The 27,372-nt window shown below is 35.5% G+C and overlaps 1 protein-coding gene across 1 annotated transcript in view; it reads left to right on the top strand.

Moving 5' to 3' along the window:
- CNPYb (FGF signaling regulator protein canopy b) overlaps positions 1–27,156 on the top strand; it is a 150,863-nt gene extending 123,707 nt beyond the window's left edge. The window contains exons 5-6 of the mRNA XM_090377045.1: positions 15,404–15,521; positions 26,999–27,156. Coding sequence (XP_090233171.1) covers positions 15,404–15,521; positions 26,999–27,120 — 240 coding nt within the window. The 3' untranslated portion in view covers positions 27,121–27,156. The remainder of the gene's footprint in view (positions 1–15,403; positions 15,522–26,998) is intronic.
- Positions 27,157–27,372: the final 216 nt, after the last annotated feature.

Genomic DNA, 27,372 nt, shown 5'->3' with positions numbered 1-27,372 from the left:
AACACGTGGATACACTGCATTCGTGAAGGCATGCGCCTGGTTGGAAACAATATAAGTTCAGATTATTCAAACAGACATTTTACTCACATTTTAGCACACGTTTGACGTTATAACTTCAAAAATAAGCTGAGCTCACACTGACAAACACTGCCACATGTAGCTCTCAAGGTCAAGAAACAAATGACTGAAGGCAGTGTTGCCAACGTGTAAAGATCTAGTTTATAAATTCCCAACATTTACTCCTAACTTAATATATTCAATAATACAACTCATGATGGCACTTCCGTAGCCAGGTGGGAAGGAACAGCAGTGTGTAGCACACACTTCTTGATTAGACCGACGTTCGAGCCCGTCACCACCAAATACGGAGGATGCGGAAAGGTCAGGGACTGACCACCGCATATTCCCAGAGCAATATGGACTTAGTTGCTAATGCTCCTAAAAACCAAATAACCAACAACAACAAATAACTCCTGATGTCAACTTAAGTGATTTGTGAAAAAACTGTACATGGTAGAAAAAAAACAAATAACATATCGGAAATCATTGTAAAAAATCCGAAGTTAAAAACAGCTATTATTTTACAAATGTCGAAAACCATACAGAGTGGTGCATTACCACTTCTTCTTATCTAGTAGTCTGATTCCCAATATAATTCGTTCCATCTTCGCTGTGTAGTTCTCAGCTTCTCTTCCATTCTTTTGGTGAGTGCCCAAGTTTCATTTCCATAAGTCATGGTGGGGAATATACATTGATTCATTATTTTACATTTCAGACAAACTGGAATATTGCTCCTCAGTATGTGACTATATTTCCTGAATGCTATCCATCCAAAATTTATTCTTCTCTTGACTTCCAGCCATTTATCATTATTACAGCTAATACTTGTCCCAGATAAGTATATGATTCCACCTTTTCAATTACTGCTTTTATTTAGCCATATTCATCTTTAGTCCAAAATCCTTACTAACTGCATAACTATTAAAATTTTTCTCTAATTCTTTGGGATCATTGCTTATGACCACAATGTCATCTGCAAATCATAAATGGTTTAGGTGCTCTCCGTTCACATTGACTCCTTTCTGCGACCAGTCTAATCTTCTGAAAGCGTCCTCAAGGGCAGCAGTAAACAACTTCAGAGATATTGTCTCCCCTTGTTGAACTCCTTTCTCATTTTAAATTTGCTACTGTCTTTGTCTAGTCTAATAAAGGAGGTAGTCTTCTCATATTTTCTTCAAAATCATAATATATGGGGTATCTATGCCTTGTCTTTCCAGTGCTCGAAACATTACCTTATGCTGTATGGAGTCAAATGCCTTTTCATAATCCACAAATGCCAGGCATAATGGTGTTTTATATTCATTTTCACAGCTAATGGCTTTCTCCATTAGCTGTGATATTATGTGAAGGTGGTCCATAGTTGAGAATCCTATCCTAAAGCCAGCTTGCTCTTTCAGTTGATTCTCATTAAGTATTCTTATAATCTGTTAGTAATGACCCTTGTGAAAAACTTGTAGATGTGGGATAGCAAGCTAATTGGTCTATAATTTCTGATTTGATTTATCTCCATTCTTATGCAGCAAAACTATGATTGCATTATTACACTCCTTAGGCATCACACCTTATCTAATGCATTTTGTGAAGAGTCTTGCCAATTTTTGTGTTATGTTTCTTCCTCCCAATTTTAACAACTGTACAGTAACTTCATCTTCCCTTGGGGCTTTCTGATTCTTCATTTTCTTCAAAGCATGTTCTACCTCATCAGGAAGATGAGGTAGAACATGCTTTGAATCGGTATGTGTTACTAATTTGCAATCCAGCTTTCCCTCGCTCCTTGTATAATCCTCTATAGTAGTCTTCTGTTATTTGAATTATGCTTTCTCTGCTATTTATAAGTAAAACATGGCTATTCTTCAGTTTCAGTATCATTTGTCTTTCTGTATTACTGCTCATGGCTGCTGATTTAAGTCCTTTGTTTTCCCTTACATAAATGGAAGGGAAAACAAAAAAAAAAAAAAAAAAAAAAACACCTTTCATACTTCCATTTCCTCTAAAAGTTTGTCCAGTTCCTCCTTGAATTTATTTAACTATCAACTTCTACAACTACAGATGGAAATTGGTTCCAGCAATTAACCACCCGCTGGCTAAAGGCAAATTTCCGCATATCTATTCTACAACTGTCTTTCCTCAATTTGAATTTATGCCCCCTCAGGTTTGTAATCGAAGCAAGCAGAAGAATCCCATCAGAATTCAGCGTGCTCAACCAATTCAAGGCTTTATAAATCTCAATCAGATTACCTTGCAGGTGCCTAGTCTCCAGCCACTGCAATTTGCCGTACTGAAGCCTTTCTTGTAAGAGGACCCCTTCGTTCCTCTCACCAATCTTGTTGCTCTTCTCTGATGTGCTCAAGCAACTCTACATCCAGTGGTGAGCTATAGTGGGCTTTTGTAGGCTCGCAAGAGCCCATTGTTATATATTTATTTTTTTTTGAAAATTCGCAAGCCCATTGCTGAGACAATCATTTATTTTACAAATGAAATCCTGAATGCAATTATTGAGTATCCAGACCTGAAACTACAGTAGGGCGAGTGGGGCCTCACTCCCAGCATTTTAATGGTGCAATCGACCAGTTATGTATTTTAAAATTGCTTCATTTTTGATTTAATTACAATTGGATCTCTGTTTAAGGAACTTCTTTATAACAAATGTTTTTGAATTTCCCTTCGTTTAAAATAGTTTTATTGAACAAAAAAAATTTCCATGTAATGAACGGGTTACGAGAGACAACTTTGTATGCATTGTTCTCACCTCTGGCCTTTAGGCAATTAAAAAGTGCGAATTAAGGGGGATTACCGTTTCACAATGTTAGTGGTGTCTGTAAGACCTATGCAGTCGCATACAGAGAAGTTGCGATAGTCAGTATGCTTTCCATAGCCAGTCAGAGGATTAAGATTTGTGACACGGATAATAGCCTCTGGTCAACCGAGTTTGCCCTTTACTCCAACAAACAGGCATATGTTTTTCAGAGAAGTGAGTAATCTACGCCTTCCAGTAAATTTCTCCAGTCTATGCTTATATGGCCACAGCATTCAAAGAACAAGTGACAGTAGCAATGTAAAGGGGGGGGATGGATTGAGGCAACTAAGATATTATATAAACTTTACGAAGATGAAATATTGACAGATTTTGAAACTTCATCAAGGCTTTGTTGTGCAAAAAATGTTCTAAAATACAAAGTATAATGACATACAGGTAATAATAAAAAAATAATAATAAAACCTGCATACATTATACAGGGTGTCTCAAAAATATTGGTACAAACGTTTAGAGGAGGTAGGTAACATCTAAACAAATGTGAATCGCATAGGAACCCATAACCGGAAACATCACGGGAAAGTAGTAGCAGAGGCACAAGAAGCAGAAATGACACAAGACAGTAATTAGTGGCAAACATTTATTTGACATAATATTAACAATGGAGTAAGAGATGGATGCATTTCATGATGTTACAACAGATTCTTGAAGGTTCCACCATGAGACGAGATGCATGCATGACACCGACGCATCATGGATTGGCGGACACGGTCGAACACACCTGGAGTTTCTTTGACAGTAGCAGCAGCGCAGACGAGTCTCGCCATGAGATCCATTTCCGTCTACATAGGTGATTCATACACGATAGATTTTTGAGGGCCTCCCACAGAAAGAAATCAAGGCTCAATAAATCAGGTGAGTGTGGGGGCCAGGCAACGGGTCCACCACAACCAATCCATCGACGCCCAAAAAGCATGTTCAAATGGTAACGAACACACCTTCCATAATGGGCAGGCACCCCGTCATGTTGAAACCAAACGTTGTGTCTCACATTTTCTGGAACATTGTCAAGTAACCCTGGTAGAACTTGTTCAAGAAAGATCCGATATTTAGCAGAGTTCATGTGGGATGGTAACTGGTATGGGCCGACTAAGCAGTGACCGACCATACCTGCCCACACATTTATTGCGAAGCGATGTTGTGTCGCATGGGGGCGCACACCATGTGAGCCCTCTGCTAATCCATACACTAGGCGCATGTCTACCCGCTCACAGTTTGTATATCGATGCATGCTCTTCATGCGGCGACTACTGCTTGAAAAGTAAACCAGAAATTTTTCCTCTCGTGAACTGATAAACAGCGCTGTGTACTGACTTACGGTGACGTTTCCAGTTATGGGTTCCTATGCGATTCACATTCCTTTAGATGTTACCTACCTCCTCCCCTAAACGTTTGTACCAATATTTTTGAGACACCCTGTATATCACCAATCTCCAAAAAACCAGCGTGAATTAAGGATGATTGCTAAAGAACTTGATGTGGAAACTATAAAGATCGGTCGTGTATTTGGGTCATGATGTGAGTAGCTTACAGATGGCAATTGCAGGTTGGAGGAATTATCCTACTTTGTACAAACATTTTGAATCAGAAGTTTAATATTCTGGATTATTAAACAGACTTTTAAATCTGGAATTTCTTAACCATATAGCACTGATGATCGGCATCTTGCAGGAGCTCTCTTACCTTTTAGAGGCTTTACAGAATCACTATGGTAAAAGCAGATAAATTAATTATTTGAACCATCAGTGCTATTGCTAATTTGAAAAATTCTGAAGGAAATTATGAAGCTAAAATTGAGAGCATGTTGAAGTGGAAAGAATTTGAAGGAATCAAAATTGAAAGTAAGCACACATTTAAAAAATTACCTTGTGAAAAGTTATTAAATGTATTGTTTTATCCTTAAAGGATAAGTTATTAATGAAACAGAGTGATTTTAAATTAAATAAAGATAATAATGATACCATTGACAATGAAGAATTAAAAAAAAAAATTTTTTAAACATATGCTACCAAAAATCGTAGAATATGAAAGAACTTTTGTCTCGGTGGCAAGATGAAGACCAAATAAGAAATTTAAGTTTTCTGATTAAATATGAAATTAAAGATAATGATTTTAGAGATTTTGTCGAAGACAGTTTATCTTTAAAATAGAGTGAAATTTCCTTTTCAATTAAGAAAGCCAGAAATATCTTTGAAACTGTTGCAATTAGCAGTGCTGAAGCTGAGCGAGCTTTCAGCACAATGAATAATAATGTTGACAATTAAACACATTGCAGATTACAATGACCATACATCTAAATGGAAAACCCTTGTTTCAATTTGATCCGGATCGTTACATCAAATCATTCTTCTGTAATCATTGCTCAGCAGAAGATAGACAACAAATGTTAATGAAGAAGTAAATTGTATATGGCAATTTTTAGATTAAATTTTTCTTGAATATTTGTGTAATAATTTTTTTTTTCATGTAATCTGATTTTTGTGTACCTTTTCTAGAATAGTTTGTTTTTTATGTAATATTTGTTTTTATATTGTGGAATCTTTTGTGGTAGATTTTATGTTATTTGTGATATGGGAAATATTTCATGTTGTTTTTTATTCACAATATTAAAATTTTATCCTGTAAAAATGTATCCATTATATTTCCCTAGTTAAAAAAAAAAAGACAAATAAAAATGTTGCATGTGTGCTGGGCATGCACGGTAGATATTTATGTGAAACATCCTTCACGTTTCTTTTAGGTATTTTGGTTTGTATATATTGATTACTATTTTAAAGGAGAAATGCAGAGGGCATAATAGCATGTGGGTTTAAATAACTATATAATATCGGTGTAGCTTCACCATAGTTTACTCATAAATTAAACTACTTACATAGTATGTAGTTTAATTTATGTAAAGGCATAGATTTTAATTGTATCTCATATTGTGGCTGCCTTCACAAAGAGATACCAGGTATTGCACTACTTCGAATAAGTAACGCTTCTCTAGTAGAGAAGCGTTACATGCCCTGTGCATTTAGTCTTTAAAATACATTATCATTTATTCACCATTTGGCATCTCTCATATTGTGGAAACACCGCAACCGTGATGGCATGTTTGCATTATCAGGGTACCTGCCCACCCACCGATGATAGGCCAACAGCTTCTGAATCTGAATCTGATTTTCCATCCATATTATTAATAGCTTTTCCATCTTCAATATAGGACCTGAACACTCTTTTGTGATCATTCTTGATCCTTTAACGTGTTCTTTTATACGCACACTATCCCTTAAAATAGCATTCACTGTTGAAGCAACGAGACTTAATTCTGTGCAATAGATGATAAACTTTGTTCTGCTTTTTACTTGTTAATTAATCATCTTCATTTCTAAATCAATTTTGTTTCATTTACTGCACTGCCAGCACTTCCACTTTCCGTTGGTCCCTTTCCCTTCACCATTGTAATTAATAATTTAAAAAATAAATAAATTTTGCATATTTGTACTGTACACCACCTTTTTATCATTATAATTTGTAACAATTTTTTTTTCAGTTATTAATATACTGGCATGGTCTAATATTCAAATAGACCACTGAACACTGTTTTGGCAGGCTTTGCATAGAGAAGTATGTGTAGAGGTAATGACATCTACAAAAAAGTAACAATGCAATGATCTAGTATGCCATTCATATGCAATTTAGCCTGAGGAGTACACGGGTTGAAGGAGAGGAGGAAGCAAACCGATATAACAACTAAACTCACTTCCTTGTATAAATTTTTTTGATAATTATTAGTATTTCGAAATATTATTATTAAAATATGTGACCATGGATTTGTTGTTGAAAAAAAGGAACTTTAAAACAAGATGCAAAGTACTTCCAATAGTGCAACTGTGGTCGATGAAAACGAACAAAATATTGTCACACTTCAAAGTGAGGATGTACAATCGCAGCCTTTTGTTCCCCAAAAATCCAAAGTGAAAAAACAGGAACCAACTAATAAAAGACCAAAATGAAGGTATAATGACATTTATTTGAATTTCGGCTTTACATGTGTTGGAAATAAAGATGCTCCTGATGCACAGTGCGTCATATGTAATAAAATATTAGCAACAGTTCTTTGGATCCCATTGAATTTGTGCTTTGTAAATGTTCTGTGAGTGTGCCATGACTTAAACATTTGGGAAATGTTGGTCTAGATGATCCTGCAATGCATCTTTAACCAGTGACTCCATTATTTTCCCCGAAAAGAAGTTAAACTAACTGGTCTGTAATTACTCGTGTCACCCTTATATCCCCCTTTGTGAATTGGGGATACATTTGCACATCTCCAGTCCATGGGGACTTCCCCGAGTCTAAGGATGCTCTCATAATTATGGCTAAGGGTTTGCTTACTTCCTTTGCTGCCTCCTTTAATATAACTTGATAGATTCCATCCACCCTAGATGCTTTTCATGTGTTTAACTTTAACAATTTCTCCTCCTCTTTGCTCTCATTTATTACAAAATCATTTGCCTCCCTGTTACAGTTTGATAAACCTCTGCCATTTTCCTCCCTTAATAATTCCTAATGTGTAAATGTAGATGCCAAATATCAGATAACTGATAATGCATTCAGATTATCAGCTATCTGAGAATGATCATCTATAGTCAAACCATTGATAATCAAGTGGACCAATCAGATTGGTCCACTTGATCTCAATTTTAGATTTTATATGAGTAAAGAATCTTTGCTGTTTTTCTTTGCATCTTTTGCCACTCGTAATTTACCTTCGCTTGCCTAACCTCCTTTGTGACTTTATTGCAGACTAGCTTATATCTGCCATAGGCTTGTGTCACCTGATAATTTATATGCATTCCATGCATTTTTCTTCTCTGCCACTAGTCTCATAAGTTCATCTGACATCTGTTTAGACCTAAACCTTGAACTGTATTTCTTAATTGGTATGAAAAGCCGATACACATGATTAGTTCTTGAATGCTTTCCACTTAGAATTTGCTGTTGGTAACATCATCAGTTGGTTCCACTGTATCCACTTTACAGAACTTAAAAACTGCCTGAGACTGCCGTAGTCACCTTTACAGAAGCAAAAATCCTTCCCTTTACCTCAATGGTAATGAAATCTTTAAGTAAATACCATATCAGTTCATCGTGATCACTGCCACCTAGTGGTTCCTTTAACTGCAAATTCTTTATACACGAATAATCACTGCTGATAACCAGGTCAAGAGTATTACCCTCTCTGGTTGCCTTTCGAACCTGCTGCTTCAGAAAACAATCATCCAATAAATCCACAAAAGTCTTGTTATTGTGCGAGTGCCCTAATAATTGTTATTAATTATTGTTAATAATTATAATAACTTATTAATTTATAATAACATGGTTATTATAATAAGAATAACCCACGAGTTATCCATAGTTTTCAGCTTATACAACATATAAATCAGCCTGTGAACACACACACTGCTACAGATGTCATACACAATTGTCTGTTACAATTGTACGAATGGTGTTATATTATTTAAGTCACTGATGCTCCTTAAAACACAACTTCTAAATTCATATCTGCAATCCACACTCTCTTCCAAACCAGTCCAAACACATCCATTTGTTGTTCAACTCCAAACACATAGTTTTAACTCTCTCTTCTTAATATAACCTTTTTTACTTCTGTTCTTTTGAATAACCTTCCTTCACACATTTCCAATAATTACAATCTACAGACATGCCAGTAAATGTCAACAAGTATATGTATTCAAATACTTCCACCAATACACCGTACTAAGTACATATTCTGAAAAGTTGGCATATAGTATTCCTTATAGAAAGGACTGAAAGTCTGAAATGTACCTTTGATTTATACAGAACTCAAAATTTTATGGGAGAGATGACAATTTCTATTGGTCTGATTTTATTATATCAGACCAATGGAAATTGTCATCTATAGAATAAATACTGAAAATTTTGTGTAAATCTGACAAATTGCCTTGTATAGTAAAGGTTAAACCTCTGGAACGTACTTCTATTTATGTATAGAGATTTGAAATTTTATGGGAGAAAAAAAGTATCAAATTTCTCTTAGTTCTACGTTTGAGCCCGTGAACCACCAAATACGGAGGATGTGGAAAGGTCAGAGAATGACCACCGCAATATGGCCTTAGTTGCTAATGCTCCTTAAAAAAACCCCGGTAACCAATAACAATCTTAGTTCTACAATTTATTTAATTTTAGGATGGCTTGACATCTTTCTTAAAGACCCAAATGTAAAATTTTGTCAAAATCTGCCCATTGGGATGCATTTGTGAACTCACTTTAAAATAAACACACACACACACACACACACACACACACACACACACACACACACACACCTATGGGACATCAAGAAATGTAAGAAAAGAATGTTGTTAATCGAGTATCATTATATATCTACATTAAAAGCTAATTTGAATTTGATTGAATAAAATTATTCAAAACAGTCTCTCAAAGAAGAATAATAAATACTAAATATCATTCGGAATGTCCCTAGCTAGAGAACAATTGTTACTAACCGAAATGTTGATGTAGGAAATATGTGAAGTACTATGTAGTATCTTTCAAGGAACATAATCATATGATTTTCAGTTAGTAGTACTAATCATTTGATGATACCCATTAGCATTAGTAGAGAGGCATATGATGCAAGAAAGCAAGCAGCCAAAGAAAAAAAAAAAAACTTCCCATTTCATCCATCCGTTCACTCCAAATGCTTGTCTAGTTCTACCTTGACTTATTTAAGTTTTCGACCTCCACTATGACAGATGAAAGTTTATTCCAACTATCAATCACCCGCACAGTTGATAGACAAATTTCTGCACATCTGTTCTACAGTTGTCTTTCCTCAGTTTGAATTAAGTCCCCTCTGGTGAATAATCTGAGGAAGAGGAAGAATCCCATCAGCATTGAGCTTGCTCAATCCATCCAAGACCTTATATACTTCCATTAGATCACCTTGCAGGTGCCTGGTCTCCAGGCACTACAATTTGCAGAACTTATGCCTTTCTTGGTAACATCAACCCTTTGTTCCACTCATCAGTCTCATTGCCCTTCTCTGTACTTATTCTAAAATGAGGCATCCAGACCTGTACACAGTACTCTAAAGTAAAGAATGAAACCTGCAGCTCATTCCAGCAGTTCCCCCATTACCATTCCTCACGAAAAGCTATTATATAAACTGTAACAATTTAGAATTAATGGGAAGCTCCTTTGTTGGATCAAGCATTCTAAAAGATAAAGTCCATTAATGGACAGGATGAATTAGTGTAGCAAGTGGGATTAATGTGAGGCCACTTCTGTTTAACGACCCTCCAGGGCAGGGATTCTTAACCTTATGCTCGCGAGCACCAGGTTGGTGAGCATCATCGAATTATATTTCTCAATTAAAAATTTTAATTGAGAAATATAATTCTTGTATGCGTAAAACGACTAAAAAATTATACAGTAGAACCAGGATAAGAAATTCCCGCATAAGTTTTCCCCTGTACTAGGTTTGGTTTCTTAAATCCCAATTCATCTCAATATGTTGTAATGTATTATTTTACTGCTTAAGAAGTTTCCCAGGTAAAAGGTTTTCCCGCATAAAAAGTTTGAGACAAAGAACACAGTGTATTATTATAATGACGTTTTTCCACTTAATACATTTTGTCAATATAGAAATTTATTTTTAATATTAAACGATATAAACATTTGGTAATTGAACTGGTTAGTGCCACGCATCATTTTATTCATAGTAAACCACCGAAGTAGGTGGAATGGCATCGTTTTTGTTTTATCTCATATTGTGAATGCCTTCACGAGTTGCCCTGATATTGCACTACCTCCAATAAGCAATGCTTTGCCAATGGAGAACACTAAGGTTATTTATCCTCAGCAGATACCATCACCCAGGGGTGGTGGGGTGGTAGTATCTGCTGAGATTCCATTGGCGAAGTGTTGCCTATTCGAGAATACACTGTCAAAAAGCGTTGCTTATTTGAAGTACAGGCAACCCCCATATAATACGGTTTCTCTCTAACACGATTGATAAATTGTGGCAATCCTTGCACAACATATAACAGTTTTGTATAACAGTTTTACATAAAACATATAACATTTATATAACAGTTTTGCACTAGCACTGTTAGAGAATCTTTGTAAATCTTGCATAACAGGGTATTTTTGAGCTTTTGTGTAGGGGGAACCCTGCTATTATGTTGGATGTAATTTTTCAACATTTCCGCTCTTTTTGAATCCCCGCTGTTGACGCGCTAGTCAAAAACAGTTATTGAAAAATCCCTGTATTTTATTTTGTTAGGAAATCCCTGTGTTATGTTCTGTGCTATTGAACTTGTGGAAAAATCTAGATTTTTCAAAGTTTTATTATTATTGGATAGCACACCAGACCATCCAAAAAATTTAAGTCATCCAAACGTTGTGAAGTTATGTTCCTACCACCACAGTTGTACTAGGTAAGTACAGCTTCTTTCATTTGGCCATTAGATCAAGGCATTATATCCACTTTTAAAACTCATTACTCTAGAAAATCGTTACAATGGATTTTGGAAAAAAATTTATTCCGAATCTATTGAAGTAATGGAGGCATGGAAACATTTTTCAATTGTGGACTGTACCAGAATAATAGCTTTATCGCTGAAAGAAGTAAAACCATTAACGTTAAATGAGTGTGGAAAAATGTATGGCTAGAGTCAGTTCATTCAGGAAATATGGCCGAGCTGGCAGAAAATGTAATTGGTGCGATAGTAGAACTTGCTATGTCAGTAGGAGGGGAAGGATTCGATGATATGACTACTGAAGCCCTCCTGGGTAGCACAGTTGATAGAATCGCCCTCCTCCCCACACTGGGTGGAAAAGACCTGAGTTCGAATCCCGTCGATGACGGGAGGAATTTTTATGGAGCTTTTTCACAATGTGGCTTGCTCAGGCGAGGTTAGTGTGGTTTTTTTCTCCTGGAATCTCTGGTTTTTCGTCCAGCAAAACAGAAAATCGACCTCAGGACAAATGCAATTTATAGACAATATACAGAGTAACGTATAAAGGAGGCTGACGAAGTGGATTGGTGGAAATGGCATCGGAGGTAAAACCAAATCAATTCAGAGGATGATAGAGCAGATAAATTCTAAATTTCCAAATTTTACACTAAAAAGCATACGGGAAGGCATAAAGTTAGCCAAGCAATTAGAATCTTATGTTTTCAATGCAGATTCTTGAATGAAAGGAGTTCAGAAGGGAGCTTCAAAAATCCTTAGTTCCATACGATAAAATTCACAAAGATTTATCAAACAAAAGTAAACAAACCCAGATTACTGATTTTTTTTTTAAAGAGAGTGTAGAAAATACACAATCTAGAATGATGTAGTTTTGTTAACGAAATTGTGCATTTTTGTTAGCTTTTGGAACATAATCCCCTTTTTGTACTTTTTCTTAGTCCTGTATAACACGGTTTCGCACAACACAACATTTTATAGGAACCGCACTACTGTGTTATACGAGGGTTATCTGTAGTTCAGTATCAGGGCAACTCATTGTGAAGGCATTCACAATATGAGATATAACAGAAATGATGCTAAGCACTATCTTGTTCGATTAGTGAATTTTCCATAGTCTGAGGCTTTCAGCGTTAAAACCTTTTTAGTATAAACATTTTGATATAACGGAAATGACATATTGCAATTGCTTTCATCGATATCCATAATTGGATTTGGCGCCTCCATAGCCAGGTGGGCAGGAGCAGCAGTGCATAGCACACACTTCTCGATCAGACCGGGGTTCGAGCCCGTGACCACCAAATACGGAGGATGCGGAAAGGTCAGGAAATGACCACCACATATCCTCGGAGCAATATGGACTTAGTTGCTAATGCTCCTAAAAACCAAATAACAACAACATAATTGGATACGTGGACGTTGAGAAGAATTCTGAATTACTTAGTGAATTGTAACTGTGACATTTTAAGGTATGTTGAAACTCGAAAGGAGCTCTTCTTTCAACTTCGTAATGAGTTTGCAAATAAATAAAATGTTTCCCATAAGCAGAGTACAATATTTATAAATTCAATATTAAAATAGTACTTAAAAATCATCATTAACTTATCAATGTGTATCTTTCCATTTTTATTTGTGTAGTTAATATTTCATACCCTTAGATCACATCCCCTTCTAAGAAGTTCTAAACCTCCAGTCCCTTGGAAAACTTCTTATCTGGGTTCTAATGTATTTTAACATATGGCACTCGCATGTATTGTAAGCTGCAAAATCTTGCTTGCTTAAAGCAAAAGGTTAAGAACCTCTGCTCCAGCGGAATGAGAAAAAAGGTCATTATATCAGAGTGGTGCCTCCGTAGCCAGGTGGGCAGGAGCAGCAGTGCGTAGCACACACTTCTTGATCAGACTGGGGTTCGAGCCCGTGACCACCAAATACGGAGGATGCGGAAAGGTCAGGGAATGACCACCGAATATCCCCGGAACAATATAGCCTTAGTTGCTAATGCTCCTAAAATCCAAATAAATAACAAATTATATCAGAAGGATGTTATTTCCATCATTCATAAAATCCCCAACAAAACAAATAAAAGCTTGAATATTAAATTAATATTCAATTTAAATTAATTGAATATTAATTATATACTACAATTTGATATTTAATACTACAGTATTGAATTAATAGAGGAAGAAGCATGCAAAACTTCACACATTGAATCATTCAAGGTGGTAAATCCTGAGTGTCTGAAGCAGTTGGCGTTAAATTTTTAATCATTTTCATTCCCTGCTTAAACACATAAATTCATTGCCTGCAGGATGTTGATTTCACACTAAATTTTGCTTTCAAGACAATTTTATTTAATAGCATTCATTGGTAGTTTTTCTTAAACTGGATTACATCTTGATCAAGTGGCTGAAGAACTGATGTCACATTTGGTAGTAGGTACTCAACAGTGATTGCACATAGGTAGTTTATTTGACAATGAGGAATGCAGTTATCCACAAACAGTAGAATTTTACTATTTTTCTTACTCATCCTGCGATCTAAGTCACTGATCCATTTTTCATAGATTTGTAATGTCATCACACCTTTTGGTTTGCTTAATACATAGTCGGTAATGTCTTCAACCCTTTAAAGCATTGAAGCTTCTGGGCTTTCTCAATGATTAAAGGAGGAGGAAGCTTCTCTGTGCCAGCAATGTTTGCTGCTAGGAGAACAAACAGTAATCTGTTTTTTGGCCTGTTTCCTCCACTACATTTCTCACCTTTAAATGTGTTTTATCCTATAACAATTTCGAGTCCAGTTTCATCAGCATCGAAGATGTTTTTGTGGTCACATTTCAGCAAAAACATTTTTTAAATGATTTTCCTTCCATTCTTTTGTAGTGTCACTGTCCACGGCTGCACTTTCATCACACACCTTTTTGAAAGACAGGCATTTGATGAGTTAATTTTTTAGAACCATCCATCTGAACTTTTAAATTCTTCAATATCCATTTGATATGCAAATAATTCAACCTTAGCTTTTAAAAGGTTACCATCTACAGGAACTTTTTTGCATGCATCATCATTAACTATTCCAAAATTACCTTTACAAGATCCAGATACTTTGCTTTTCATGCTCAAATTCTACCCGGTGTAGCAGCAGAGTTCTCTAAACTTTCAATCTTTTTCTGACCTTTCAAAATAGTGAACTGGTTACTCTTAGGAATGCAGAACTGTTTGGCAATGTCAGTCTTAGAATGTATATCTACATCCTAAGACTGTAGATATACATAGATAGATCTACAGCTTACAAAATCCTAATTTCTGCGATTGGCAAAGCTATCTGCTTTTTTTTTTGAGCCATACCAATAAAAACATACATTGTAACTGACTTCTAGCCGTTGTTCATTTGATTACTGCACTGTGAGAAAAGGGCATGGAAAATCTTAAAAAACTATTTCTCAGTCAGGCTGCAATTCCTCATTATATTTAAAGCATTTGTCATTTTTAAATTGAATATTGTAATAAGAAAGTAAAAATTCAGATTAAGAGATAGAAATTTATGGTTGTTTGAGAGAAATCCTTTTATTTTCAAGGTTATTATATTGAACGTAAAATAGCATTAGATTAATGAGAAATTGGCCGGGACCAACAACTGTATGACATCATAATGTTTTGGGATGTTAAAAAAAAAAAAAAAGAGGGTTTCTATAAAGAGCTTTGACTGTATTATTGATGTTATGTTATGCTTTACATTGCATTTTTATGGCAATGCATAGTGCTTGTAATTAACAATTTTTTAAATAAGCATTTTCATATATTTAATTATAAAAAAAAATCACAAAATTTCAGTGATTTTCAGTTGTTGCCTTTTGCTTGAATCTAATTTGTAGTGCTATTCAAAAAAACATTGATTTAAAAAATAAAAAAAAAATAGCCAAAGATTTCCCTAGGCTTTTATATATATATATATATATATATATATTCAGGTATATATTTATTTATTCATTTCAACAGAAAATGAATTAGCACTGTTTTCCTCTTAGTGTGAAGCACTATTGGAGAGGCACGAAAGTGACTTAGAGGACTGGTACTTTAATCATCAAGATATGCCGCTAAAGAAGTTTTTATGTATTGATCGTGCACTCAGGAAAGGAGATGATGGTATTATTTGGTTATTGCTTTATTCTTTGTAGCAGACTTTTTTTTTTTTTTTTTTTTTTTGTCTCTCTGCAGAATCACCTGTGGATATGTAAATTCATAACTTTTTATTGGCCTGGTTAACAAATAGAAGTTACAGAGACCAACTTTGATGTGAATGAGTTGAAAAAGCAGCCTAGAAAAAGTTTAAAATAGTCACTGCCAGTTTCTTAGGAAGTGCTAAAGTTTTGTTATTACGGTATAAAGAACATTGAAAACTTATGCAATTGTCTAAATTGCATTTTTTTTTGCAGAAATGTTCAATCAAAAGGCAAGATGAAATTCAGGCATTTTGGCTGACTATTGTTGGATTATATACTGAAATTCAATATAAAAATTTTAGCATTAGCATTAATAGAGGCATATGATGCAAGAAAACAAGCTTATATAGACAAAAACAGCAACAAAAAAAAAAAAAAAAAAAAAACACCCTTCCCATTTCACCCGTCCATTCACTCCAAAAGTTTGTCTAGTTCTGACTTGAACTTATTTAAGTTGTTGACCTCCACTACAACAGATGGAAGTTTATTCCAACTATCAACCATCTGCTGGCTAAAGGCAAATATCTGCACATCTATTCTACAGTTTTTTCCTCAATTTGAATTAATGTCCACTCAGGTGAGTAATCTGAGCAAGAGGAAGAATTCCATCACCATTGAGCTTGCTCAAACCATTCAAGGCCTTATAAATCTCAATAAGATCACCTCGCAAGTGCCTAGTCTCCAGATGCTGAAAATTACACAACTTGACTTTCTTGTTAATAGCAACCCTTTGTTCCTCTCACCAATCTCGTTGTACCCCTTTTCTCTTTTTCTACTTGTTCCAGCAGCTCTACATCCTTCCTAAAAGATGCTTCCAGACCTGTATGCAGTGCTCAAGGTGTGGCCTGACCATTGCCTTGTACAAGGGGCAATCACCTCTTTATCCCTGCTAGCAAAATTCTTGTATATCATTGACAAGAGACCATTACCTCTTGCAACCTGTTGGCACTGCTCAGAACACTTCATATCTGACCGATCAATTATCCCCCCAGGTCTTTCATTCTCTGCCACTGTCAGTGTAGTACCACACAGTCGGTATGTTACTCTGGGGTTACTGCTACCCATATTTTTAAAATTATTACTAATAAAAAAAGGAATGATGAACTTAACAAGTACTATTGGTGTTGAAGATAATCAAACCGCTAATTGGAGTGACTGAACAGGATATTGGATGATCTCTTTCCAGAAATTGAGGAAAGTCAGACCACGCAGTTGCACATTCAAATGAAGGTACAAAATGTACGGTACAGATCTGTTACAGCAGAGGATGATGAATTCTCTATGGATGAAGTCAGGTTGGCAGTGGACTGAGTTAAGGATGGTAAGTCACTAGGCCCTGACAAGATAGAAGTAAAGGTTATGAAACAGGCATTTCTGCTAAATCCTGATATATTCTTAGAAATGTATAACAAATGTTTGAGGCGGGGTGCTTTTCCTAGGAGTTGGAAGGAGGCCCATGTTGAGGTTAATAATAAAAGGTACGGACCGATGGTTAAATGAGACTGGAGCATATTGACCCATTGCTCTTCTATCAGTTCTCGGCAAAGTTTATAAAAGTTGGTCACCGACTGACTATTGATTAGGTATGAAAATAAATCTGTGTTCCTTAAGCCAATTTGGCATTAACAAAGGGAAAAGTACTGAAGATGCTGCACATAGATTGATCCAAGCTGTGGAATTGAGCGATGCCAGGTATGTTCTGGGAATTTTTATAGACTTCAAGGGTGCCTTTGACCGACTGGTGGGAAGCTTGGCAAGCTTAAGAAAAGCAGAATGTCCAAATAAGTATTTTGTATTTAAAGATTATTTTTCAGAAATGTAGGGTAGTTGATTACTAACAAATCATCTATATATCTGTAAAACTTTGTCTGAGGGTAGACAGGTCTCAAACCAGTAGAGATATAGTTAGCTATGACACAGCTAGCAGGGGATACCTTTGGTTAAGCATACAGTTTTTCCATCAAATATGTAATTATTGGAAATGCAGAGATTGAGATTCTTCCAATACACAGAATTACAATTTATAATGTGTTTGTAGTTATTGTAAAGTTCATTCCTGACTGATTTTAAGTTAGTTAGGTCTATGCTAGTAAATAGACTATTAAAGTCAAATGTTTGAACAGGAGTGATATTGCCATTATTTAGGGCATTTATAAATTGTATTATAAATTTTATTTTATTGTATTAAAAACACATTATAAATTGTATATTATTATTAATTATTCTGCTGCCAGATAGGATATCAGAGACATGGTGTGTCACACAGATATAAGGAATGCAGAAATGGAATTTGGGGACTACAATGTTTACAGGAAGGATAGACAGGATAGGAAGGGAGGAGGGGTTATGCTATTAGTTGAGAAGCACAAAATCCAAGGAAATACAGCCAGTCGACATGGGTGGACAGAGCAGTGTTGAGTCAGTTAAGTGTGACATAAGTATTGGGAAAGCAAAATTAAGAGTAGGAGTGTGTTATAGGCCTAATGGCTCTGATGAGTATAATAAACAACTGTACAGGGATTTTAATTTCCCAGATATTGACTGGAATTTGTGGGTTGGTCACTCACATTAGCAAGGCTTTTGTGGGTTTATTGGATTTTTTTTTTTCTTTCTTTCTTGGAGAGAGAATTGTGAAAAACTTAAGTTTCTGAAGTTTATTCACTGTTAAGCGATTTACTTCATCGGGAAGTATGGAGGCCACGATCCAATCAAATTCCACAAAATCATGTGTCGTGGAAATAATGTTTTACTTACACATCACCTCATAATATAACTTTAACTTACCAAGTTCAGGCTCAATTTGCAATTAATTTGTAATTACATAATTACACTGTTGATAACTTAACACTGATATTATTTAGTTACTTAATGGGAATTTGGGCGATTAATAAAAAGATGCTACATTGTGGCTACACACTCATCGTGTTCAATGATGAAATCGGCACTGCGCACTTTACTGTGACTTTGATTCGTTTCACCCATAAAAAATGTATATTGGGAAGTTGCCAACATGCCGGTTGCCAATGGCAACCAACTACCAGATATTCAGTGGAATGCAAAATGTGTCACTGCCTGGTGCACAGTGAGGCCTACGATTAATTAAACTTCAAATTTGGAAATGATTTCGTGTTTTTATTTGTTTATTATTGAAATGATTACTGTAAATAGAGGATGCGCATACTATATGTGGGTCCTGTTAATAAAAATATTCATTGAGTCGCATTGTTCTTCACAAAATTTAATATAACTCCATTCACTGTATAAATCTATACAGTGCATAAATATATAAAGCTAATCCTGCTTGCTTTTGATACTGTTGCCCAATGAAGACTGCTGCGCAAATTGGAGCAGTGTGCCATTGGAGGCAAATTGCTGCTGTGGATAAAGGGATGGTTGAGTGGGAGAAGACAGTGGTAATCAATGGCCACTCCTCTTCATGGATTAATGTTATTAATGGAGTTCCCCAGGGTTCAGCATTGGGTCCATTGTTGTTTTCTGTATTTATTAATGATATTGATGGTGGTATAACAGGCTTAATGTCCAAGTTTGCAGATGATATGAAGGTCAACAGGGTTGTTAATGACAGTATGCTGCTGCAATAGGATCTAGAAAAGTTAAGCAGATGGGCTTGACAGTTGGCAACTGAAGTTTAACATTGACCAATGTAAAGTACTGCATGTGGGTAGCAAGAACTCCAGAGTAATGTATTAACTGTGTGGTACTAGACTGACAATGGTAGAGAATGAAAGGTAATTGTGCAGGCTGATAAGAAGTTTTCTGAGCAGTGCAGATGGTCTGCAAGAATAGCTCATGGTTTCTTGTCAATGATATACGGGAATTTTTCTAACTGGGATAAGGGGATAATCACCTAATTATCCCCCTTGTATAAGGCAATGGTCAGGCCACACCTTGAGTACTCTGTACAGGTCTGGAGGCCTCATTTTAAGGATATATAGATGTTGGAACAAGTACAGAGCAGGGCAACAAGATTGTTCTTTCTTTGTAAGAACAATCCTTTGTTCCAACAATGGAACAAAGGATTGGTCTTACAAAGAAAGGCTCAAGTTTTGCAAATTACAGTGTCTGGAGACTAGGCACCTGCAAGGTGATCCGATTGAGGTGTATAAAGCCTTGAATGGTTTGAGCATGCTCAATGCTGATGGGATTCTTCTTCTTGCTCAGAATAATCGTCTGAGAGGGCATAAATTCAAATTGAGGAAAGACAGTTGTGGGATAGATGTGTGGAAGGCCTTTAGCCAGCGGGTGGTTGATTGCTGGAACAAAATTCTGTCGTTTTAGAATTTGATAGATTCAAGGCAGAACTAGACAAACATTTGGAACGAGTGGATGGGTGAAATGAGGAAATTTTTTTTTTTTTTGGCTGATGTTATATAAGCTTGCTTATATAGCATCAGCCAAAAAAAAAAAAAAAAAATTTGGACGGATGTTTGGTCGTCCCAGAGTATAAACAGAAAATTTATTTATTTATTTGTATGCCTTTGCTAATGTCTGTAATAGGTTTAAGCAACAGTTCTAAAGTTTTCTCGGTTTATGAACGTAACTGTACTTACAAGAAGTGATGAATCTGAAACCTGTGGGGTTTTTATGGAACTTAGGTATGAAGTAAATATATGGAAATTTGTAATTATTAATGCTAATTTTTAATTTCTTATTGAAAGCAATTAATTTCTTAGTGCTTGCACTGCTGTTATTGGTAATAAACTTGCAGGTGGCACTGGAATTTAGTTCTGGCTTTACAGATAATGGTATAGTTGCACTAGGCTTTATCCACAGGACTGATGACAAAATATTTGTGCAGATCTGCCAGTTGTTTCTTTATTTTTAAAAATGGGATTTTAATCTAGCAGATGGTTATCCATGTGGCATTGATGTTTTATAGTTATGTGAGTATCTTAGCTAGTACTGAATTTATCCATAATTGGAAGGCTTTAATGGGGATGTTATGATGGTAACAAAGTTTAAAACAGAGATTGAGCAAATCTTGATATAACTGTTTTTTGGAAAGTGTAAAGCTGAATTTAGAGTATAACCTGTATTTGAAGCCATAAGACATGATTCTTCTTTGTTTCTGGTTGGGTATAATATTTAAATTGCTAGGTATGACAAAGTAAATTTTAAGTATTAAATATTATACCCAATCAGGAACTAAGAAGCATCATGTCTTATGGCTTCAATTATATTATATAATTAATAAAAATAAGAACAGCTAAAAAAGAACAAAAAAAAAAAAAAAAAAAAATGAATATATTGTACTAGTTTTTGGATCCGGATTTAGATTTTTGCTATCACTGCTGGTAATAGCAAAAATACCCAGCAACCATAATGAAATATAGATAAATAGATTAGAAAAGTGTATGAGTATATGCCTGTTGACTGAAAATTTAAATAATACTTAATATTTAAATTGCCAGATATGGCAATTTAAATAAGTATTAAATATTATATCCAACCAGGAACTAAGAAGCATAATGTCTTCAAATACAGGTTATACTCAAAATTCAGCTTTACATTTTTCAAAAAAGTAATATCAAGATATTGCTCAACTTCTTTTTTAAGCTTTCTTACCATCATAACATGATGGTAAGAAGGTTGAAGCCTTCCAATTATGGATAAATTCAGTACTAGCTAAGAGAATATATTTATAAGAGAATATAATTATATACCCAAAATAATAAAAATTTTCACTACCACTCGCAAAACAAAAATCAATTGGGACTTTGACCTAATATATATATATATATATATGTATGTATGTATGTATATATATTCTGGACTGAGGCAATGAAATTAATTTAATTGCCATTATTTATATGTCAGTGTTATCCCCTCCAGAGTTTATACACTGATCCCAGCACTTCTGGATCTCTTGGTGTGTGTGTGTGTGTGATGCTAGCTGCCACTTTCTGAGATTCAGCTTGAATCTCAGAATGTTTGTCCTTTTAATTGAATTTTTGTATTGGGGAAAAAGGAAGATGTCACAGGGGATCTGGTGAGAAGAATAGGGAAGGTTTGAACTGGCACATTGTTGTGATGCAGAAGCCAATACTGAGGCCGCCATACGTCTGGACAGTTTCTCCTAACATCCCCTTCAGGTATTTGACCTGAAGGAACTTCTGGTGAACAATTCCTTCACTGTCAAAGAAAACAGTCAGCATGCTCCTCATGTTTGATTTGAATTATTTTGCTTTTTTTGATGTGGAGATGGACTTTTCACTATTAGCTTTATTTTTGTGTAATGAACATAAATCCAGATTTTATCCCTTGGTATGACCTTGGGAAAGATGTTTCTGTCCTTCCGGGCCAGTGCTTTCAAGTCCCTGCACACAGAAAGCCAGTTCTTTAGCACTCAGCAAATGGAACACAAATTTTGCAGAAAACTACTTATGGTTAAATGCTATTACAAATACAATTGATCATATGCAGTCTGGCCTTATGGATGACTAGATCCACTTTCATGAGATTTTCATTAGTCCAACATCACAATTAGACAACTTGAGTGCTCAAAATCCTCAACTAAAGTTTGGCCACCTGGGAAATTCAGATAACATTGAAAAGTTTCTCTCTCCTGAGCTGTCCTATTTTTATTATTCAAAAATAATAACATGTCCTTCAGAAACACATAGTTACAACAGTTAGAACCATTAATAATCGTTAGATCATGTGGGAGATTGCAATCAGTGATATACAGTGGCGAGCAAAAACACTGCATCACCTTAAAAAAAAGTAACATTTGTAGTGAAACCTATAAGATAGTTTGATTAGTCATTTTGTTTGTCGCAAAGCAAAGGTATTGCATCAGCCATTTCTATAAATACACCGTTGGAATGATATACACACTCATTAGTATCTTGTTTTTCGGAGGTGTAAGCATAGATCCATATATTCAGTTGACACCAAGAAAAAAAGTGTAGCTGCTGCTCTGTCCCAGGCAGGGCTTTCTAAGAGTGGTACCGCTGATAAAATAGGCTGCTGAACTATCCAAAGATGGCTTTTGGAATGTGGTCTTGTATGCCTATCAGCCCAAGAAGAAGCAACTTGCTTGGGCTAAAATGTATGTTTCACGGATAAAAGAGCAGTGGACACCGTCATCTTTTCTGACGAATCGAAATTCAACCTGCATGGCTTGGATGGGAAGTGATGTCAGAAGGCAAAAATCGGCATTACAGTGGTGAATTAGCCCGGACAGTCAGATTTGAACCCTATTGAAAATTGCTGACACATAATGTCGTCCAAAATTACTCAGAAGAAGACAACAAGTAAGATTCAGCTGCAGGAGAGCATTGTAAGGGTGTGGTACCACGAAATTGGGCAACCGTATATCCAGAAGTTGATTTCCTCTATGCCAGATTGTTGCAAGGAGGAACAGCAAAATATTGAGAACTTATTTTGCTGATTTACAGTACATAATACTGTTATGTTAACTTATTATTTCAGTTTGTGCACGTAAATGCAATGAAATGTATGTTTGGTTGTCATGATTGCCATTTGCATGGTTTCTCATATATTACCATTAATTATGCATTTCAGCCCCCAGCGGCTTTCACTCCCCCCTCTCATGGCAGCGAGAGGATCAGAGCAGAAGCAGAGGGTGCTAAGAATCTCTGGGTACAACAACACTTCCATGCACAGAAACTGAACTTGGCCTGTTACAATGTAAGATCGTTCATCGGTGAACACAGGATATTAGAGCTGGAAAAGGAACTAGAAAATGTGAATTGAAATATCATCGGTTTGGCTGAAAGAAGAAGAAGAAATGAATCACTTATAAGTTAAGTAGAAATCTGCTGTACACCAATGGAAACAGTGAAAGGAGCGAAGGTAGAGTTTGGTTTCTGGTCCATAAAGATATAAGGTTATAATGATTTATACACCAACATCAAGCCATGATGATGAAGAGGTTGAAGAAATGTACACCGAAATTGAGTCTTCTAGATGAGCAGAAAACCCACTACACTATTATTATGGGGGACTTCAATGCTAAGGTTGGAAAAAGACAAAACAGTGCAGAAAGGGGAACCATAGGAAATTTTGGAATTGTTGAAAGAGGTGAAATGAAAGACTTGTGGAATTTGCAGAATCTCAAGGACTGTCAGTAATGAACCCTTTTTTTTTTTTTTCAAGAAAAGGGTGAACAGAAAGTGGACATGGAAGAGTCCAAATGGATTAACCACTAATGAAATCGACTTCATCCTCACTAACAGAAGATATATTGTGAATGATGTTACCGTCCTGAATAAGGTAAATGTTGGAAGTGATCACAGAATGGTAAGATGTACACTTGATATAGATGTAGGAAAGGAAAAAACTGACCCGAGTAAATAATATAAAGGTCTTTGAGATAACAGAAGAGGAGAAAAGCAGTATGTACTGGAACTTAAGAACAAGTTTGAGCTTCTGCAGACTGCTCAGGACCAAGATATCCATGAGGAATATTACAACTTTCTTAAAGTGATAAAGCCCAAGAAACCTATAGGGAAAAAGAAATCCAAAGAAGAAAAAATTAGTCAAGAAACACTTGTCATGATGAACCGAAGAAGACAAATGAAAAAGCAAGAAAAACACTGACAGGGAGAAAATTGAGTATACTGAGTTATGCAAAGTTATTAGAAAGAGACTCAGAGAGGACATAGAAGATTTAACAAAAGAAAAGTAGAACAAGCATTAAAGGAAAACAAAGGACTTAAATCAGCAGCAATACAGAAGAACAAATGAATACTGAAACTGAAGAATAGCGATGGTTTACTTATAAATAGCAGAAGGCTACTATAGAGAATTATACAAGGGGCGAGGGAATGATGCCAGCAGTGGGGAAGATGGATCATAAATTAGTAATACATGCGACATACTCGATATTCTTCCTGATGAGGTAGAACATGCGATGTAAGAAAATGAAGAATCAGAAAGCCCTGGGGGAAGATGAAGTTACTGTAGAGTTGTTAAAATTGGGAGTAAGAGACATACAAAAACTGGCAAGGCTCTTCACAAAGTGCATTAGAAAAGGTGTTGATGCCTAAGCAGTGGAATAATGCAATCATAGTTTTGCTGCATAAGAAAGGAGATAAATCAGAAATTAGAAATTATAGACCAATTAGCTTGTTATTCCACATCTACAAATTGTTCACAAGGGTCATTACTAACAGATTAGAAAGAATACTTGATGAGAATCAACCAAAAGAGCAAGCTGGCTTTAGGAAAGGATTCTAAACTATGGAACACCTTCACGAAATATCAGAGCTAATGGAGAAAGCAAATGAATATATATCTATGGAGTCAAATGCCTGGCATTTGACTCCATAGATAAGACAAGGCATAGATACCCCATATATTATGATTTTGAAGAATATATATGAAAACGCTACCTCTTTTATTAGACTAGACAAAGACGGTAGGAAATTTAAAATCGAGAAAAGAGTTCGACAAGGAGACACATCTCTGCTTCCCTTGAGGAAGCTTTCAGAAGATTAGACTGGTCACAGAAAGGAGTCAATGTGAATGGAGAGTACCTAAACCATTTACGATTTGCAGATGACATTGTGTTCATAAGCCACGATCCCAAAGAATTAGAGGAAAATCTTAATCAGTTATGCACAGTTAGTAAGGATTTTGGACTAAAGATGAATAAAACAAAAGTAATGATGAACAAGAATGCCTCAGAAAGGGACATAATGATTATAGGAGCAATAATTGAAAAGGTGGAGTCATATACTTATCTGGGACAAGCTATTAGATGTAATAATGATAAATGGCTGGATGTCAAGAGAAGAATAAATTTGGATGGATAGCATTCAGGAAATATAGTCACATACTGAGGAGCAATATCCCAATATGTCTGAAATGTAAAATAATGAACCAATGTATACTCCCCGCCGTGACTTATGGAAGTGAAACTTGGGCACTCACGAAAAGAATGGAAGAGAAGCTGAGAACTACACAGCGAAGAATGGAACGAATTATATTGGGAATCAGACTGCTAGATAAGAAGAGAAACACATGGATTAGGCAGCAAACTCCAGTAAAGGACATTGTTATCAAAACTAAAGAACTAACATAGTCTTGGGAGGACACATGGCTCGAAGTCATGATGACAGATGGACTAAGAAAATAACAGAATGGTACCCAAGAGAATCTAGAAGAAAGCCTGGAAGACAATGGCGAAGATGGATAGATGAAATTCATGAGTTTATGTGTAGTAAATGGATGGCCATTGCACAAAAGAGAAGGAACTGGAAAGTTGCCAGAGAGGCCTTCATCCTGCAGTGGATTGAAAATGGCTAATGATGATGAATTATGCATTTTACCCTTTGGGAAGATATTTATGGCAATTAGCTATATCAGGTGGAGTCTTTTATTGGATTCCATTTACAGATATATATCTCCCATCAAACAAATGCATTTTGAACATTTATGCAAGCCACAATGCACACAAAAAACATTATTTGCAAAATTCACAAGTGATGAAGTTTTTATGGTATATAAACATTTTTTTTTATTTAGGAATGTGTACAGAAAAATCACATTTTTATCTTCCGCCAAAAATTGTGGACTTGTCATTTTTGAGTTACACCTTACAGGTGTGGCACTGATACTACAGAGTTAAGTATTTTTATCTCTTATACAGCCTAAACCTAATACACTTTATACACAGTTAAAGTGATACAATACATACATACACTATTGTAAAAAAAAGTGTATAATTTAAAAATTTTGTGCAGGTGATTTTCTGTGATACAGTTTGTCCAACAACATCCAGCAGTTGTCTGACAACATATACCCCCTGCTCATCACTGACTGTACCAAGTTTAGGACAGAAGTTTAAATGCAAATGCAAGAAATCAAGTTTCAGTAAAATATGACATCCCACATATTTATGCATAGAGCAGTTTATATACTTCATCTTTGCACCCAAAAAGTTTCCGAAGCCATTTCTTTTAGTTCTAATAGATTGGGGCATTTTTCAGAGTTTTCATTATACAAAAGCTCTGTGATCTGAGGGCCCACAAGCATTCCCTCTTTGACTTACACTTTTTCACATCTCCCATATTGTACAGTGAAGCCCAAGTGAGTTGTCCACTAGATGTACCCATCACCATTGAGGAAAAAATCTCTGAAAAAGCACCAACCAGATGGTGAGAATAAACAGGCTTATTTGAGGGAAATCATCAATCGATTTACAGCTTTAGATCCCTATAAACAAACTGCTTTATTTATATGGCTATGTTCAAAATGATTCTATTACAATTCGTATAATGTTAAACATTTCTGTAGCTTTATGCTCTAAATTTCATACAAAAATCTCCAACCCATTAATATATTTTAGTAAATTAACAGGATTAAAATTGTATGCAAAGTGTAAATGTATAAAATTTTGTTTTTATGCAGAATGTCTTGAGGAGTCACCACTTGAGCTCAAGGACATGGAAAAGAAGGAAAAGAAAGAAAAACAGAACATAAAAATTTCAAATGATGAAGTAAAGGAACAGTTGGCACACAGAGAACTATAGCAATGTTTCTGCACACATAAGGTTTCATAAATTTGAAATACTCTAGTCTTCTAATTTGTTCCAAAACTGTTTTGTAAAACATAAATAAAATGCTCTTAAAGGCAATTCAGTTAAACTTGGTTTTTACTTTTGGCAACTGAACACTATTTCCTTTGTATTCACAAATTGTGCATTCATTTCAAAAAGAGAAAGGTAGTTTGTTTGTCATACTTATGGGTTACAGATATGTATTCCTTCCGTTGTTATGTTAAG

The sequence above is a fragment of the Mastigoproctus giganteus genome, chromosome 7, assembly GCF_048544385.1.
Source record: "Mastigoproctus giganteus isolate SK-2022 chromosome 7, ASM4854438v1, whole genome shotgun sequence".
Taxonomy (NCBI): Eukaryota; Metazoa; Arthropoda; class Arachnida; order Uropygi; family Thelyphonidae; genus Mastigoproctus; species Mastigoproctus giganteus.
The sequence above is the reverse complement of the archived record's forward strand: the minus strand, read 5'-3'. Positions and strand labels throughout refer to the sequence as shown.